This window comes from Dermochelys coriacea, chromosome 12, assembly GCF_009764565.3.
Source record: "Dermochelys coriacea isolate rDerCor1 chromosome 12, rDerCor1.pri.v4, whole genome shotgun sequence".
Lineage (NCBI taxonomy): Eukaryota > Metazoa > Chordata > Testudines > Dermochelyidae > Dermochelys > Dermochelys coriacea.
The window spans coordinates 40195247-40213519 of record NC_050079.1 but is presented as its reverse complement, the minus strand read 5'-3'; the positions used below and the strand labels follow the sequence as shown (position 1 = coordinate 40213519).

At 46.2% G+C, this 18273-nt stretch overlaps 1 protein-coding gene across 8 annotated transcripts in view; it reads right to left on the bottom strand.

Moving 5' to 3' along the window:
• The window catches only part of ACSF3 (acyl-CoA synthetase family member 3), a 104025-nt gene that overhangs the window by 10743 nt on the left and 75009 nt on the right, over positions 1–18273 (bottom strand). For 2 of the 8 annotated variants that reach the window (XM_043494840.1, XM_043494842.1), the window contains one exon: positions 1233–1469. The exons of the other annotated variants lie outside the window; for them this stretch is intronic. In XM_043494840.1, coding sequence (XP_043350775.1) covers positions 1451–1469 — 19 coding nt within the window. In that variant the 3' untranslated portion in view covers positions 1233–1450. Of the gene's footprint in view, positions 1–1232; positions 1470–18273 lie in introns of those variants that run through there. 8 annotated transcript variants of the gene reach the window in all.

Genomic DNA, 18273 nt, shown 5'->3' with positions numbered 1-18273 from the left:
ACACGGTGCCACTTTTGTGAAACAGACAGCTGTTCAATAGGAATGGGTTAAGTCCACCAAATGAATTCAGCTGGAGATGTGATATGTATCTGAACCCAGGTCTCCATGTCAGTAGTGAAAGTACCTTGTGACTGATGAGATCACTCATTCCCCCATAGCTTTATCTCCAGCTTTATCTGAATTAACTGGGCTGCGCTCCCTTGAATGAGGCGCTCTGTAGGTGGGGTGTTAGTCTAGCACCGCAGGACAGAGCTCTTAGAGGTGTGCTTAGCGTTGTTGCAGGAACTCTGATACCATAAAGAAGTATAAACCGCCACCACAGATTAGCAGGCAGACAGCCCCTTTTGCAGTGCAGTATTCTAGTGTGTGTGGGTTCAGCCACTCCTGACAAGGGAGCTCCTCTGGAATGACAGAAAGCACTGGGGGTTCAGAACAGAGGGTTCTACACAAAATGTCTTTGCTGTTAGCTGTGTACTGGGGAAGGCTGAGTTCACAACTATGGGCTGGGCATAAGTTGACCCAGGGCAAGGGATAGTGTTTGTGCCCAGCTTTGAGAAAATATAACACCCAGCACAGAAGACTGGAGTGGACCCAGTTCCTCGATGGCTGCTATTTGGGACGAGGAGCTGATGCTAATGGTTTGGTAAAAGGTCTACTAGAAAATCTGATAGAAAGTTTCTCTGTTTCTATAGCAGATTGGAAATTATGCCCCTGATCGCTCCTGTGAAGGTCGTGAGATAGGAAATAATACAACTGCAGATTTCTTTGCCAGGTGGAGATCTAGCTCTCTGCTCTAAAGCATCTCTGCTATCCCCTTGATGTGGCATGATCCCAAGGTGCGTGGGTCAACAGGGAAGGCTTCTCAGCTCTCCAGCCTTTCTCATGACCATCTCCTTAAGAAATGCATGTAGCAATGTCACTGGGAAAGCCATTGTTTTTCCTCTTCGAGGCTGGCCCAGCAGGGGGGAGCAGTGCGCCTGCTAAGTATCAAAAATGGGATCTTTGGGTAGCACCCTCTGAAAATTAGTGGGTTTATCTGCTCACCCTCCTCCTGGAACTTCACCATCTTCTGCTTGTGATGTCAAGACCAACCCTCCTGTCGTATGTGGCAAGGCATTAATTACACCCCTTTGTCTTGAACCGGGTGGGGTGGGGTGGGGTGGGGTGGGGTGGGGTGTGTGTGTGTGTGTGTGAGAGAGAGAGAGAGAGAGAGAGAGAGAGAGAGAAGACTCTGTTTGCTCTCCCTCATGCAGGTAACCCTTGCAAGCTAGGTCACCAGAGTCCTGGGGCATCTTTGATCTCTTCAATGGCCCCAGACACTCTTTTCAGCAAGCTAAGTACTTGTTCTTGCTCTGGTTGGCCAGAAGCCAGATCGCAGTTGGATTCCATGTTGCCACTTTTGGAAGGTTCTCAAAAAACTTCTGCTTCCTACTAGCCGCACCCAGGGCTGCTACTTTCCCAGATAGTCACTAAGCAATACGAAAAAGAAGGTAACAGTAACCTCAGATTGCACAAAACCAGGGGCAAATGGGGGCGCTCACTGGGAGAAGGGATTGGGACCCCCCCTCTCCACCCCGTGATGGCTCCTGTCCCACCAGTATCAACACCCCTAGTCTGATGCAAACACTCTTTGGCCTCAGACAGCAGTGTTACTACTTTGTATTATTATTACTGCTATTAACCCCAGGGACATGCTCTGTGATTTCTCCCTGTCTCTGGTTTCTCTCCCTTTCCTATATTTCCTATATTTCTTCTCTCTAAATCCTGAGCTGCTGAGACTGGATATTCCTTCCACTGTGGACAGGACAGGGCATACTATGCGTGTCACTCCTCCAGGGCTCTGGGGAATGGCGGTGCACAGAGGACAGGCGCATTACCCTCTGCCCTGTGCCATCTGCTACCAGCCTATCAAGTAAGCCAGTATATCCAGCACAACAGAGCACTAGATGGCTCCCTGCCAAGAGGGGTTTCCTACTCCAGTGAGACTAGTTAAGAGGATGCTGCTGTTTGTTTAATGACTGTCCCCCTCCCACATGCAGACTTAAAATAAAATAATGGCTTTCCCTCAGACCCGGAAACCATATCTGGTGCTGGAAGCTTGTTGAGGCACCCATGGGCCTCCTTGCGGTGTCTGAATGCTGGACACTCCACCATCTGCTGCGAGTCCATTCATTCAGCGCCCGCAGAACATGAAAACACACCCACTGACTCACCCTAACAGGTGGATTTTTCAGAATGGAGGATATGTCTGTGTCAATGTCTGAAGGAGTTTATGACGACACACTGAACAAGGGTCATTAACATTCTTTTCTGAGCAGAAGGACAGCGCTAAGCATGTCTACACTTACTAGACTTCTCACTCCTAACACTGTTCATCACACTGAGCATTCATTCTATTGGATCACTTGTTCCTGATAAACACAGAAACACTTCTACAGGGGATAGCAATGTGTCATGAACAAACATTTTGTGCTTATAAAATAACAAACATTTTGGCTGATGAAATGAAACACATGGACATTTCATGTTTCCTGAAAGAAGTTTCTGGGACAGCAGGAATGCATAGGAAAAACTGTCCTGATAAAACTGGAATGGAGTGTCTTCACCACTGGCAGACCCCTCTGCCAGAGCCAGAACTATGTTAAGAGTTGAATGATTAGGTCAACTTTATCACCCATTACAGAGTGTTAGCAATATTGTTGACCAATATATGATGGGCTAATATGTATCACATTATCAATATGTATTATCCACATCACATGTATTAATACGCATTAAGCACATAATATCACTCTATCATTATACTGTGTATATATGTATTTCTAGCAGTTACATGAACTACATTGGCCTTTGTCCTTCTATAATCCCATTCACTTATGCTAAGTATCCCATAACACTTTGCAAAGCCGAAGTCAGCTTTGGCATTAGACAATGAGAAATTCATCAAAGGCAAAATACATGAATGTTCTGCCCTGCTACAAGCGGAGAAGGTATCTTTACATACCAGTTCCTGGAATTCTAGTATCCAAAACAAAGACAAGGAAGGAACAGAACAACATGTTAAGGAACTGGTACAAACAGATGGGTTGGATTTCAGTGATGTGTAAAGAGTTTTGTAACTTGTAAAGTCATCCAAAAAATACTGCTAGCTGAAATGTGTAACTTCTGTGAGGAATTAAATTAGAGGTCTAGTAGCTGAGAAATGTTTGCTCAGTGACATTGTTCATCAGCCCTACAGAATGGTGCTAAGCAGAGCCTGCCAACAAAGTAAGTCCTGCATCAGGACGGCTTTGTGATAGAGACAATCTCCACTGGGAACCAGAGTGAGAGCACTAATCTCATTTCACTCTTGACCTAGGGCACATTTGAACCCAGGTGTCTGGAAATAAAAGGCACATGTGGGCGGAAGGAGGAGGGAGTCCTCAGAAACATATGTTGCAATCTTTGATGTAATGACAGTGTCAGCGTAAGTCCCTAGTGGGAACACGAACTGGTGGTGCTGAGAGCGCAGAGCTGACACACCAGTGAACACTGAGTCACCATACCGGCTTGTCAATTACAACTTGGACTTTCCTGGATTTTGTCAGTTTCTTTATGTTATTTACAACTTTTTTTTTTTTTTTTTTGCATTAATGGTCCCTATAGATAAAGGCCAGCCTTATTCCAACACGTGATGTCAAGTGCATACCCATCAGCCCCGAGAAGGGACGTTCCTGGCCAGCTCCAGAAGCATTCTCCATGAAGTTTACAAATCAAAGACATGCTTTCTATCTGCCAGCACCATAAACAATGTTCCCTCTAATTTTTTCTATCCACGTGCAGAATAAATTTTGTTATGTGCACCGAGGTATGTGCGGATGTGTGCCACCAGTAGAAACAAAAAACAGAGACTGTGTGAGATGACTACTGGAAGATCTCAGAAACAGTGCACTGTAACTTTAAGAAAGGTACTCAGTCACTCACCCTTCACCACAGCAGCTCCGAGACCTGAGCCAAGCTGTCCCCTCTCCCCTGCTCTGCGGAGATGGGGTATAGGGGCAGGGGGAAACCCTGACATCAGCACCCTCCCTCCACTCTGCACAGCCAGCAGGAGGGTCCCGGGAGCAGCTGCAGGATGGAGCAATGTGGAGGGAGGGGCACCTGAACACACGCTGCTGGCTGTGTGTGCGCTCTAATCAGCTGGGCGGCATTTGAATCTCTCCTGGGCGGCCGCCCAAGTGTGCAGCTTACAGGGAACACAGCCCGTAAACCCAGCCGGGCACGTGAAAACCAGGCTGCAGGCTTTCTGCTTTGTACAGCAGCAACATGAAAAAACCTGGAATCAGAACTTCTCTGCCTCTTTTACCAACGATGCCTGAGGCGGAACAGGCCCCAGCCCTGCTCTGGTAGCTAGACTGGCTCTGCAGGCTTGAAGAGCTAGCACAAATTGTAGAGAAAAAAACCCCAGCAGTGAAATGCTGCCAGGAAAGTAGGACATTAGGACACAGCTGGCCTGATTAAACCCAGCCTTACTCTGGTGTCCCCTTTTGCACCAGCAGTGTTCAGCCATTTGCTGAAATCAAACATCTAAATGTTCAGCCTTTGCAATCACTAGATGACATTTTTACTTCCAATTATGCACAGAGGGTGCTTGTGCAGTGGGGAGCTGCCCACAAAGGCCCAACTACTCACCGTGCAAAGGGGAAGGCGAGGCAATGGGCACTGATGGCTTCAGAAGAAGACACCTATTTCAAAGCTGTATTTTCCAAGCCCTTTGTTGCACAGCTCTCCCTGTAGGAATCACAGGAAGCTCCATTCACAATTCAGACATGGGGACAGGAAGCCTTGTCATTGCTCTGTGAACCTACAGTCTGTAGTCAGAACCACATACAAGGCCCACTTTAATTTCTACAGAGGTGACCTCCAAATGGCATTAGAACTAGGGTGACCAGATGCTAAATACAAAATATCAGGACCGCTGCAGGGGGAGCGCCTTTTCAATTCTTACAATCGCCGAAGCCCGTCAGCAATTCAAGTATCCGCCGCTGAAGTGCCACCGAAGACCCGGACGTGCCGGGTGAGTGTAACAACTGAAAAAGCGCTCCCCGTGCCTGTCATCGCTGCCCAAGGAAAAACAAAACAAAACTGCACCCAAAACAAAATATCGGGACAAATGGTGTCCCGACCGTACTTTGGTCGTGATGCAGGACAACCTGCTCAATATCAGGACAGTCCAGATTTTATCAGGACGTCTGGTCATCCCAATTAGAACTTCTGATAATTCACCCAGTGAGGAACAGGGCTAACGGCCATTCTCTTGTGCCATTACATTAGTAAGCAGCGAAACATCAGCTTGAAAGGAAATGTATTTTGTAGATAAGCAAAAAGAAAAAAAGTGAGTGACTTTAACTCCCTGCCACGGTGGCAGCTAATACTGTGACCAGCTGTTCCAAGGGTTCTTGAGTTCTCTTGGTGGTTCTTAGTGTCGTTCTGCTCCTACAGTGCTCACGGGGTGAAATTCACCCCTCTGCAGAGGGCCTCGGTGATGAGGCAGGACTTGAGCGGCACATGGGCCTTGAGGGTTGAATTTCACTCTCTAAGGTTCTAGGCTTATTATTCCTTAGCTCCCTCGTTATCTCACTCATTTATTTGTTTCTGGTGAAGAAGGTTGCAGATCAGCTGTAGAAAATCTATGGGGGAAAAATGCAGTAGAGGGAAAGTGGAGTGGGAGAAAGGAGCATTGTTTGGCCTAAGCGGGGTGATCAGCATGAAACCCAGTGTGAGCTGAGCTGAGCCCACCCTGCAGAGCCCATGCAGCTACAATACTCCACCTGTGACATAGATACATGCCAGGCACTTGGCTTTATGGAAATATTTCAGCTTACCAGAAGCTAGTGAGAGCGGGTGCTCTAAGCTAGTTCTGTGGATAGCCTTGCTTCCACCTAGGTCACCTCAGTGATATGAAGAGCTTCCCCCTAAACATCTCCCTAGCAATGCCCTGTTAGCTAGCCCCAGCCACACTGTGACATTGGAACAGGGTTTGCCATTTAACAGCATTAAACAAAACATGATTAGACCCAAGATATTCCCAACCGTTCAACCTGGGCTCCTAACCCGGAAATGTAAGCACCGGACTGAGGGCTTTAGCCCTAACCACTTTGGGACCCCATTTGTAAAGTGGTCCTCAACCCAGCCCTGTAATTTTGCCAGCACAATTTTACACTCACAACGAACTTTGCCTACATTTTGTGCTCACCATTAATTGTGGGAGCAAATGACATGAGTTAGCCATTTAACTCCCTGAACTGTGGGCCCAGTCAGGTATTGCAGGTGCAAAGCTACATCTTCCCATTTGCTTAAACAAATTAGAGGCGGACTTTCAAAATCAGGCCCAATGGCTGTTTTGACAGGTGTCACTTCATTTTACGACCGAACTGTTCCCGCTTAGAGCTTTGGCTTGTTGTACATGTGAAACATTTTGAATCAGATATAATTTGTTTGGCATAAGGACAGGATCACAGTGAAAGACGAATGTTTACGGTTTCAAAGCTGCCTCACAAACCAGGTGCATCTCCTGTGCTGGTCCTGATACCGCTACATCTCCTTTGACACACAGACTTTCCAATGGAATTTAAATGGCATTTAAAAGATCTCCATCATCCCCAGGTTACTGGAACTGCAGTGAACGCCAAAAGTAATGGTGTTAACAGTAATGCTAGTGCCAACACAAGATGCCAGCCAAAGTGATGGGAAATTATTTCTGATCCAAGCTGGGGAAGCTCAGTGTAGAAGGGACATTCCACATATACACCCTGTGGATCAAGCCCCAAGCTGCTGGCTGCTAGCAGGAAGTCTCTGTGCCTCTTCTGAAGCGGTGTTGATACTAGGATCCTGATGGGTCTGCAGCCTGCTCTTTTGTGAGTCTTGAAGCTTTCCTTTACAAGTTCTGATAGGAATTTCCTGCTGCTGGCTGTTTAGCTGGCACAGCGATCTCTCAGCTCGAGGGGGAAAAGACAGAATGAGGCGTCCTCCCTACTGGATTCCTTTGCACAAACTGTACCTGGAGAATCACAGGGCTCTCCAAATTAGCATGTTGGCGAGACAATTGGTATCCCAGCTGTGAGACCCTCGAGGAGCCCTTCTTTGAGGCAGTCAGAAATAATGACGCTTTGTCCTTCTTCAGTGCCTTTCATCTGAGGATCTCAAAGGTCTTTGCAAACGAGAACTAATTAGGCAGAAAAAGGAACAGCAGGGGGACAACTCTGGCACGCTGAGGGGGTGGAACATGGTTTGTCTCTTTTTCATGGTACAGGGCATTAGATGGTGTGTGGGAGGCTTTGAACAGGAGCTGCTTTACCCTGTTGTTGACTCTTGTGCGTACCTTTCCTTTGACTGTTTCATTTTATTTTGGGTTTGTGCTACTAGTGGCAGGCTGGGGTCACACTATGGCAGCCCAGGTTACTGTTTAATATATTGACTGATTTTAAAAGGCAGGTTGGTCCAGCAGACGGAGTATGTGGCTAGGAACCAGGAATTCTTGAGCGCTTATCCCAGCACTACCACCAAGTTTGTGCGTTTCTGAGCAAGGGCTCCTTGCTCCCCGGAGCTGAAGGGTGCAAGGTGAACAAAGGTACCAGAGACTCTAGGACTCGGGGCCAGATTTTCACAAATGGACATGCAACTGCATGTGCATATGTCTGCAGACAGAACAGGTAACTGGGCAGAGCAAAGGCCAGTTATACGCATACCCGGCTCTTTGTATTCTCCAGTTAACCGAGCTGTGCAAAGCAATAGTGAAAATCAGGCTCCCAACATCATTGTGCCTCAGTTTGCCCATCTCTTATTCTGGTCTCTAAAATACCTAGGAACATAGGAATTGCCAGGCTGGACCAGACCCCAGGTCTGTCTAGTCCAGTGTTCTGGCACTGGCAGTGGTCAGTGCGAGATGCTTCAGTGGAAGATGCAAGTGATCTGCATTAGGCTGTTGTGGGCTAATCTGCCTCTCACATTACATCTCATCCTTGTCTCTTAGATTGTCTTAACCCTTGAAGCAGGAGGTTTAGCAGCCCTCCAAAACTTTTGCTGTCATTTATTATAACTCTGGAGATTCCGGTTATCCATATAAATATCTAATCCCTTTTTGAAGCTCACCAAGGTCTTGGCCTCCACAACTTCCTGTAGCAGTAAGTTCCACAGTTTAAATCATAAGTTGTGAGAAGAACATTTCCTTTTGTCAGTTTTGAATTTCCCACCTTTTAATTTCATTGACTGTCTTCTTATTCTTGTGTTAGGAGACAGGAAGGACACCAATTCCTGATCTCCCTCCTCTAGAGCATTCATTTTTTTATATACTTTTATGAGCCAAATCAGCTGAGAGGAAGAAGTTAACTCACATCCCAGAGTTTTAAAAGAGCTGGCTGAGGAGCTCACTGGACTGTTAAAGTTGATTTTGCATAAATCTTGAAGCCCTGGGGAAGTTCCAGATGGGAAGAAAGTGAACGTTGGGCCAATTTAAAAAATGGTAAACAGGATGATTCAAGTAATTATAGCCCTGTGAGCCTGACATCGATCCCAGGAAGGTAATGGAGCGGCTGATCTGGGACTTGATTAATAAGAATGCAAATCAAAATAGATCCTGTTAAACTAATCTGATATCTTTTTTGATGGGATTACAAGTTTGGTTGATAAAGGTAATAGTATTGATGTAACATACTTAAGAGTTCAGAAAGGCGTTTAACTTGGTACCACACAACATTTTGATTAAACAAACTAGAATGATATAAAATTAACATGGCACACATTAAATGGATTAAAAACTGGCTACCTGATAGTCTCAAAATGTAATTGTAAATGGGGAATTGTCATTGAGCAGGTGCATTCCAGAATGGCCCTGCGGTGATCATTTCTTGGCCCTAAAATATTTAGTGTTTTTATCAATGATGTTGAGGAAAACGTAACACCATCACTGATAAAGTTTACAGATGACACAAACACTGGTGGAGTAGTAATTAATGAAGAGGACAGGTCACTGATTCAGAGTGGATCATTTGGTAAACTGGACACAAGCAAACAATGTGTGTTTTAATACAGCTAAATGTAAATACAGTATATACATCTAGGAACAAAAAATGTCAGCCATACTTATGGGATGGGGGACTCTAGCCTGGGAAGCAGTGACTCCGAAAAAACGTGGGGGTTGTGGTGTATAATCAGCTGACTACGAGCCCCCATGGTGATGCTGTGGCCAAAAGAACTATTACGATCCCGGCATGCATAAAGAGGGGAATCTTGAGTAGGGGTAAAGAGGCCATTTTACCTCTACTTTTGGCACAGGTGCATCCGCTACTGGAATCCTGTGTCCAGTTCTGGTGACTACAATTCAAGAAGGTTGTTGATACATTGCAAAGGGTTCAGAGAAGAGCCTGGAGAATGCTTAAAGGATTAGAAAACTGCCTTATTGGGATAGACTCAAAGAGCTCAATCTATTTAGCTTAATAAAGAAAAGGTGAAGGGATGACTTGATTACAGTTTATTGGTATTTACAAAAGGAACAAATATTTAATAACGGGTTCTTCAGTCTAGCAGAGAATGGTCTAACACAATCCAATGACTGGAAGTTGAAGCTAGACAAATTCAGACTGGAAATATGGTGTAAATTTTAACAGTGAGAGTAAGTAACCACTGCAACAATTTCCCAATGGTCGCAGTGGATTCTCCATCACTGGCAATTTTAAAATCAAAGTTGGCTGTTTTTCTAAAAGCTCTGCTCTGGGAATTATTTGCGGGGGGAAGTTCTCTGCCCTGTGCTATACAGGAGGCCAGAGCAGATGATAACAATGGTCCCATCTGGCCTTGGAATCTATGCAAAAATTGTGTTGCCTATTCCCATATTGTTTCCTGACTGCAGAAAAAACATCCTAAGAATTACAAGAAGTATAAAATCTAAGGGATGGGCATCCAGTTCCTACTACAACCCAGGTGACACTGTTGCAAATCAACTTTCTATAAAAAATACAGAAAGCAGAGGATGAAATAAAGGGATTTTCCTCTGTTTTGGCTATGGAATTCCCAATGTGTGGGGAACACATGAACACGATTTTTGTAGGTAACGCAGAAACATCAAGAGCATAAAGTTCTGGAGCTCAGCATGGTGGGGATGCTACTCCAGCCTCCCAGCTGACTGAGGCCATGGGGGGAGAAGTAGAAGGCCTTGTTATTTTACTGAGTTTGGATCATGATTGCAGCTCTCAGTTGGACATCAAGCCCAAAGTCTAAAATTCAGAAGGAATAGCTGGCTACAACTACAGGATTCCTGTTCTCCGGAACAGGTGTGGAGGAGGGCAAGGGGTGGCAAACCATTAAATGAAAGAATTAAAGATTAACAATGGAATTCAGCTCTGCCATGCTCACAGAAGTGAAGTGTGCATTTCCTGGTATGAAGGGATGTGCATGCGCGTGTGTGTATGTCTGAGAGGGACATAAACTGCCCCCTCCCCCCACACACAATGAAAACTGCATCAATAGTTCTCCCATCTGCTCACATACATCACACACTTCATTCCAGTTTATTAGCTGGAATAAATCATAAATATTTCATTATACATCAACGACGCTCGACTCCGGGAAGGCACAATCCATCACCTCGACACTCCTTGCGACCTGCCGCCATGCAATAAGCTTTCCAGTCTATTAAACAAGATTGATACAGTGTGCTAGGATGGACTAGGAGAATTTATTTATGGTGCACTGGGAAAGGGAGAGCACTGAATGCACACAGACAAGACTGAGTTTCCCATGTTAGCTCCCCAGCACCTGGCCTACACAACTGCAAAGTCCTTAAACAGGTAGCATGAACCTGATCCCATTTCTCTGGAACCTAGTGTATGGAGATGGAGGCTTGGTGGCACAGCTGTTCAATGCACTGGCTTTTTACCTCTGGAGACCTACAAAAGGTCAGCAGCTGCCTTGACAACAGTGACACGAGTTTCCTGGGCTCAGTCCAGGCTCCAGTGATTGCTTATCCTTGTTAGTTATCAGCAATGGATAATACAGCCCACTTTAGCATGATTGGCAGTTTCTGCTGAGGAGAGAAGGCCAGGACTAGAATAGCAGGAGTTAGGAGAGGAATGAGATGCAACAGCAGAAGTAGGTGAGAGGCTGGAATAGCAGTGGGCATTGTAGGCCAGAACTAAAGTGAACTGGCAGAGCATCTGGGGGGAATGGGGGGCAGTCCAAGACTGGAATAACAGGGGGTGCCACAAGTCAGGATTGGCAGAGCTGCATGGCAGAAGTTACACGGCACCAGCCCTAGTCAGGGCTATTAACTCCTCACTTTCATCAGCAAATTCACCCAGAACGTGAAAAGGCAGCCCGGAGTACAGTATTATTAGACAGCAGCTCTCTATCCTGCTTTGGCTGTTTTTCTTAGACAACATTCAGGCCACTCCGGGGTACTGGTCCCAAGTTTGCCCCTTAAGTACTGCATTTTCCCCAGGGCTTGCCATGGCACTACTGTATTGGTCATTCCTCGTGTCCCCCTGGCCTTGCTCTGGCTTATTCTAATGCCAAGTTTTTCTTTGTCTCTCTCCCCCTGCAAACATTTCCGGTAATAGTTAAAGAAAGTGTAAATGTTTCAGCCTAAATTAAAATCAGTGGCAAGCTAAGCTGACCTCTCTGAAGCACTGGGGCAGATTTTACTGCCAGCAAATCCCCATGTGTGTGACAGAAAAGGAGTCAGAGACCTGCTGGCCACAACTTGCTCTTATTTTCACCCCCATCACAACACTGGTAAATGCATAACCAATTACTTCCAATGGGAAACTAGCACACCAGCTGGATTGTGTCTCTCTCAGTCCAACGAACCTGCCCCTCCCCCTGGCATCCTCTTCAAAGCTGCAGCTGCCTTCTTTCCAGTCCCTAAAATGTTCTGTAGTAAGTCAATAGCTCATTTTAAGCCCCTATCTGCACTGAGTTGATGCACATCATGGCATGTTCTCCCCCTCTACCTCCGCCTTTTCACTGAGAATGACTTTTGGTACTTGGGGAAATAAGTGTCCGACTGACTGACGTCATCTAGTTGTCCACAGAGCAGGTGCAGGATGCGCTTCCTCTTTGCCCTTGCCAATGAGACGCTGAGACTGAGCTGCGGAGCCACCAGAGGGGTGAGATCAGTCACCCGTTCAGTCCTTGGCTTCTCTTTGCCAATAAGCTGTCACAGAAGTTTTTCCAAAGGTGGAGCGGAGCTCTACCCAATCTCACACTAGCACCTGGGAGTCACCAGACAGCAACGTCACTCGGTCATTCCCAGCCTAGCTGCATTCCAGCTGGCAACCTGGATATGACAAGGCCAATTTACCCATCCTCTTATCCACCCATCCCCCCCACATCCTCCTGTTTGGACTGTGCTCCAACATCGAGTGGGACATGTCTCGCTTCTGCCCAGCTGAACACAGTTTTATTTCTGCTTCAGACCCTAACTATAATTCACACGTTTCTAGAGTCATCATTTTGCAAGAATAATTATCTAGCAAATTGTCTACTGACTCCACAGTAGATAGTGAGCTGCTGTTGTAGATTTTCTAAATGAAGATTTGTGGAGAACAGACTCAATCTATCTAGGGGCATGCATGGCCCCGCCCACCACTGTATTTGACCCCCTTGACCTGTGAAGTAGGGAGTATTATTCCCAATTTGAAGAGGGGAAACTGAGGCAAAAGGCATGACTTGTTCAAGCTCATACAGGGGGTCTGTGGCACAGCCACAATCTCAACCCAGCTCTCCTGAATGCCAGTCCAGTGCCCAAACCACAAGGCCAGCCTTCCTCCCTCCCTTCTCCAAAAGTTGCTGCTGTTTACCAGAGCAGAGCCCAAGGAAACCCCAATACTAAAGTGCCTGGTGAAATTAAGGGGCGATTAATTAAGAGGGGAAATCTGCTTTCACTGAAATGGACCTGTTATCAAGAGAACTTGGGCTCTGATCTCCTACCATGAGTGATATCAAAAGTTCAGCTAGCTGCTATGGGGCTGATCCCCAGTCATACAAGATGAAAAATCTCAACTAACTGACTCATCATACACAACTGATTGTTCACTGGAGATGTTAACCTAATGTGCAGTGAATTCTGAACATTTGCATAGTATGCTGCATTCCTGGAATTGATTAAAGATGGCCTTTCTCCTGAAGGGGATTCACACAGCCTTGCGAATAAGGATGTCTGGGGATGTATCTATTCAGTGAAATGCTAGATGATAGGCTAAATAACAGAGGCAACTTTAGCATGATTTAAGAAATGGAAACGAATAACGTTTATCACAGATGTCAGCCATCTTGGTTAGGAGGAAGCTGCTCCAGAGGTAACTGGAGCAAACTGTAGCTAAAAACCAGTAATTAGCATCTCCAGAATTCTACATTTCTACACAAGGGCAATAGATTGTCCCCACTTGTGCAAGCGCCATGCTTAAAAAAACAACCTGCGCTGTGGGTAGGACACACCTTACCCTTCTATGCTAACTTTCATCCAAGCATATCAAAGTCTCAACAAACAGTAATTAATTAAAACTCACCCGATGAACTATTATCCCTATTTTACGGGTGGAGTAACAAGGGCACAGAGAGGTTAAGTGACTTGCCCAAGACCCCACAGCAAGCTAGAAGCAGATCCAGGAATAATATACCCAGGAGCCTTGACTTCCACACCCCTGCTCTTGACCTGTAAACCCCATACCACCAGCTTCCTTGTCTGCTCATGGTTTTCCTTAGCCCAATGTGCTATCATATCAGGTGACATTTTAGTTCTGTCTACCGCGTAGCTACATGGGGAAGGAATATTTAATGATGGGCTCTTCAGTCTAGCAGAGAAAGGTCTTACATGATGCGATGGCTGGAAGTTGAAGCCAGACAAATTCAGTCTGCAAATAAGGTCTAAAGTTTGAATGGGGAGAGTAGTTAACCATTGGAACAATTTACCAAGGGTTGCAGTGGACTCTCCATCACTGACAATATTTAAATCAGGATTGGATGTTTTGATAAAAACTCTGCTCTAGGTATAATTTGGGGGCAGGTCTCTGGCCTGTGCTCTGCAGCTCAGAGTAGATGATCACAGTAATCCCTTCTGGCCTTTGAATCTAGGAATCCTCTTTTGAACATTCCTGCAGCCTCAGGGACAGGGCCTAGGACAAGACCATTAGGAAAGATGTCAAACGCATGCTAGTGGCATCTTTCCTGTGCACAACAGAAGAGCTGCAGCTCCAAATAACTTGCAGCCCAGTCTTAAAGCTGGGATGACCATGGAAAATCTGCACAAGGATGCACTCAGAAACAGTAAGTCCTAGCTACCTGCATGGACTGCTCAGTGTGTCTCAGATACCCTGGGAGAGTCCATTCAGTCTGTTAATGGAGAGGAGGAGATTGTTTCCTTCTAAGTGTATTTCACTATTGCGGCCTGCTCTGTTTAACAAAGCTGAGCAGACCCTCATGTACACAGGATTCCCAGTGACGCCAGTGAGCCCTGAGCATGTACTGAGGTCACAGGATCAGACATGCTGAAATGAGACAATGTAACTTCTTACAGTTACAGGGAACCCCCCAACACTATATTCAGAGTGCCTGACATTTACATGTCAGAAACCAGCTTTGCTTGTCTCAGAGTAGCAGCCGTAAGTGAGCTGTAGCTCACAAAAGCTTACGCTCAAATACATTTATTAGTCTCTAAGGTGCCACAAGTACTCCTTTTCTTCTTTGCTTGTCTGTTTCCACTTCCTATCTTCTACCTGATCCTCCATTGCCGCTCATCAGCTTCTCTCAGCAAATTTCGCTGCTACTGTCATGGCCACATTTTTTTGCAACACAAGGCTGGGTTAACACTTGCATCCTTCCTGCTTTGTTGTTAATTAGCACCCAACACCCCAAATTCCATAGATACATATGGGGTCATAAGTGTTCCCTGTCCTCTGAGCTCAATCCCCACTGGCATAGGCTGTAAAGCCAGAAATCTCTTTCTGAACCCTGCTCTTTGGACAGCTCCCACCACATGCTGACTGACTGTATGCCCTGTAAAGTGACTAGAGAGCACAGGGCAATGTGGTGCCAAGGACCTGCTACCCCACAAATCCCTCACAAAAGCCAGGTGCTACCTCTGAGGACCCTCTCTGGGATTTGTCCCCGGCCATGAGGCGTGAAACTTGTTCACAAAGATTTGTAGGATGACTTCCCTGAATGCAATGGACCCAATAACCATTTGGCTTTTGCATTAGGAGCCAATCTGTTCAAAGGCTCCATTGGCGTTCCTGTCCATTGAGGGATCGTGCCTCCCTGGTTTCCACTGCAATCATTAATAAAGCATCAAAGGCTGCTGAGAGGAGAGACAGCGACAGAGAGGGAGAGTTGGAAACTTCTTTAAAAAACACATGCATATTAATAATGTACAAATTATTCATAAGGAATCCGCTTCCCCTCCCCCGACCTTCCCGGTCTCCCCTTTCCTGGGACCCCAACTGAGCGATGCGGAGGAGGCTTCACACCGTGCCTCTCACCTTCCCAACAGAGCCACCTGGGACTAGATTTGCACAGGGTGAATATGCAGACATCTCACTTCTTGAGTACAGAAGCCCAAGGGGGAGACATGAAATGTACAATATGGATGTTCACATATCTTGGGACTCTGACGGCAAAGAAATAGTGCCTTAGTGGTCCCACTGGCAGCAGTTGTCCTTAGATGCAATCCATTTGACTGCCAAAGAACTCCACCGCACCCACAGAATGGCAGAGAGATGTGAGAGCTGGAATGACAGCTACAGCTAAGAGAGACATTTCTATGGTTAGGAAACGGGCACATCGTTTTTCAGAGGGGCTGGCTGCTTTCCGAGTAGGTCCCATCAATAACTGAACAGCATTAGAGAACCTGAGGAGCCTCGCATGATCCTTTGTACTGGAGGCAGGGGAGAACAAAATTCAGGGTGAAATTCACCTTCGAGCATAGAGCCCACACCAGGCTTTATGTATCACTGAAGCCCCATTTACACCCTATTTTAAGGGGCAAATTTCATCCTTGGTTAAGGTAAATTAAGCCAGATTTCTGAGGCAGAGGGGAGGCTGGATTACATGAGCAGGTTCTGGTTTTCCAATTACCCACTTCAGATTTGACCCGGCTCTCAGCAGAGTTAATGAGAGAGTTGCTACTGACTTGGAGAAGAATCTGACTCCTAGCAGTTAAAGTCCTATAGCAGGTGCAGATGTCCCAAGAAGCCAATACATTAAGGATAATACAGGTTACTAAAAAAACCCCAAACAATATCTGAAAATAATAGCCAGCTGTCATGCTTTGTGGGTCAGAGTCCGTCGAGGCAGAGTGCAATCTTTACACTGCTACAGATTTGTACCTGCATAGAATCCGGAGGTAATTTAATGGCACAGAAGAAAGGAAATAAATCCATTGGAAGGGAATAGCTGTTTGTTTACATATCTTGCCATGAACATTACCATGAGCAGCAGCAGCAGGTGTATGTGCAAGCACCATTTATTTACATAATAAAATTGCCAAGTAGATTTGTAGCTTAGGGGCACCCTTGCCGCTCAGTGCGCGTGCCTAATTCCCATTAACACTAATGGCAGCCGCTGTGCGTTCGCCAAGCAGAGAACAGATCCTCTGAGTGCCCTAATGCCTAATTTTAAGAGAAGTAAAAATGCAAATGTTTCACTGTGTTTGGCTCCCCCCTCCCCAGCCACCCCATCAGGTGGACCAGAATCACAACACAGTTTGAATCTGAACATCCTGCTTTCTTCTCCCCCCTGTTTGTGAAAGCTGTCAGATCTGACTAGGAACTCTTGGTAAAGAAGGGGTTACGTAACCCAACTCGGCTCTCAAAACTTCTCCTGGAGACCCCTGAAGCACCCAGCATTAAAAAAAAATGCCTCCAGCCTGGAATGGAATTCTTGTCAAGCTTTGAACTTGGAAGCCTGTTTGTATTCCATGCACAGCAGCTCAGAGCCTGCTGTCAGAGCCAAGCTGCGAGAAAGGGCAAAACCCTGCCGAGATGAAAGAACGCAAGGCATTGGTATAGCCTCCCTCTGGCGTTTACACCTGGAAAAAAAAACCCACTCAAGGGCATCTTACAGAGAGCTGTGCTAACAAGCCACTCCTTGTTGGAATGAGCAATTCAGCGGAGCTGAGGAAACCAGAGATGCAGCAGTGAAGGAGACATGTTGGGAGCTCTTCTAAGTATCTGGGAGGCAAGGGGCTTCCGATAAGACAATTCAGATTGCAAATGACGAATACCGAGCCGCCCTTCCCACTCTCCCTGCTTTTAGCTAGTGGAGGTTCACTACTGGACTGGGATGAGCGCAGCCAGTCCTCATTTTTTATTATGAAGCAACAATCCCCATTGTCTTTATGGCTCAAGTCTAGGTTAGAAAAAGCCTCCCTGAGCCTCTTGTCAGCAGGATGAAAAGAACCTGCGCCAGAACTCCTGTCACTAGTATCTACCTAGGCTGTTTCCTTACAGGGCAGAATGTCTCATGACCCTTTAATGTTTCATTTTTCATTGTGTGAGTATGTTAGATACTCTTGCTCTGCACAAGCTTTACTCTGCCCCAGAGCTGTGGTAATATCCCTCGATGCTGAGTGGTAATACTCACACAGATTCCTCTCCTAGCCTCACTCGTCTCAGGGTTCAGCCTCTGAAACTCAACCTTGATTTTTGATCAACAGCACCTCACCCTCTCTATGTCCCAACGGCTCCCAGCAATGCCTCTGCACCCAGTCCTGACCTGCAGGTCTATTTGCCAGGTGCATTAAAGGAGTTTCTTGCCTTCCTTGGAAGAATCAGCTGTGGCTGGCACTGCAGGATGTCAGACTAGAAAGACTAGTGGGGCGAACCAGCATGGAAAAGCCCAGGGTCCAAACTGATATTCTCCTCTCTTTTAAACAACACCGCAGCTCTCGTTGTCCAATAGAGGCTTAGCTTAAAAAACGAAAGGGAAAACCCTATTGGGTCACCTAGTTCCCAGCCTGGTGCAGGACTGCCCCTAGGATATACCCTCTAGTACTCTGACCAGTCTCATTTTAAGGGCCTGATTTTTAAACGGCCAGAATCTGCTCAGGGCCCCACACAAAAATATGCATGTAATTTTCCATCTAATTTGCATTAAATTAGAAGGGCAAACTGGGTATAAACATGGACAAAGGTCAGTTATGGGTCACAGTGGCCATTTCAAGGTGCAATCACCAGCTCCGGGTATGCAACTGCAGTAACCGTGTACAAATTAGGTCTGCAATTGCACACACACTTTCGGAGAACA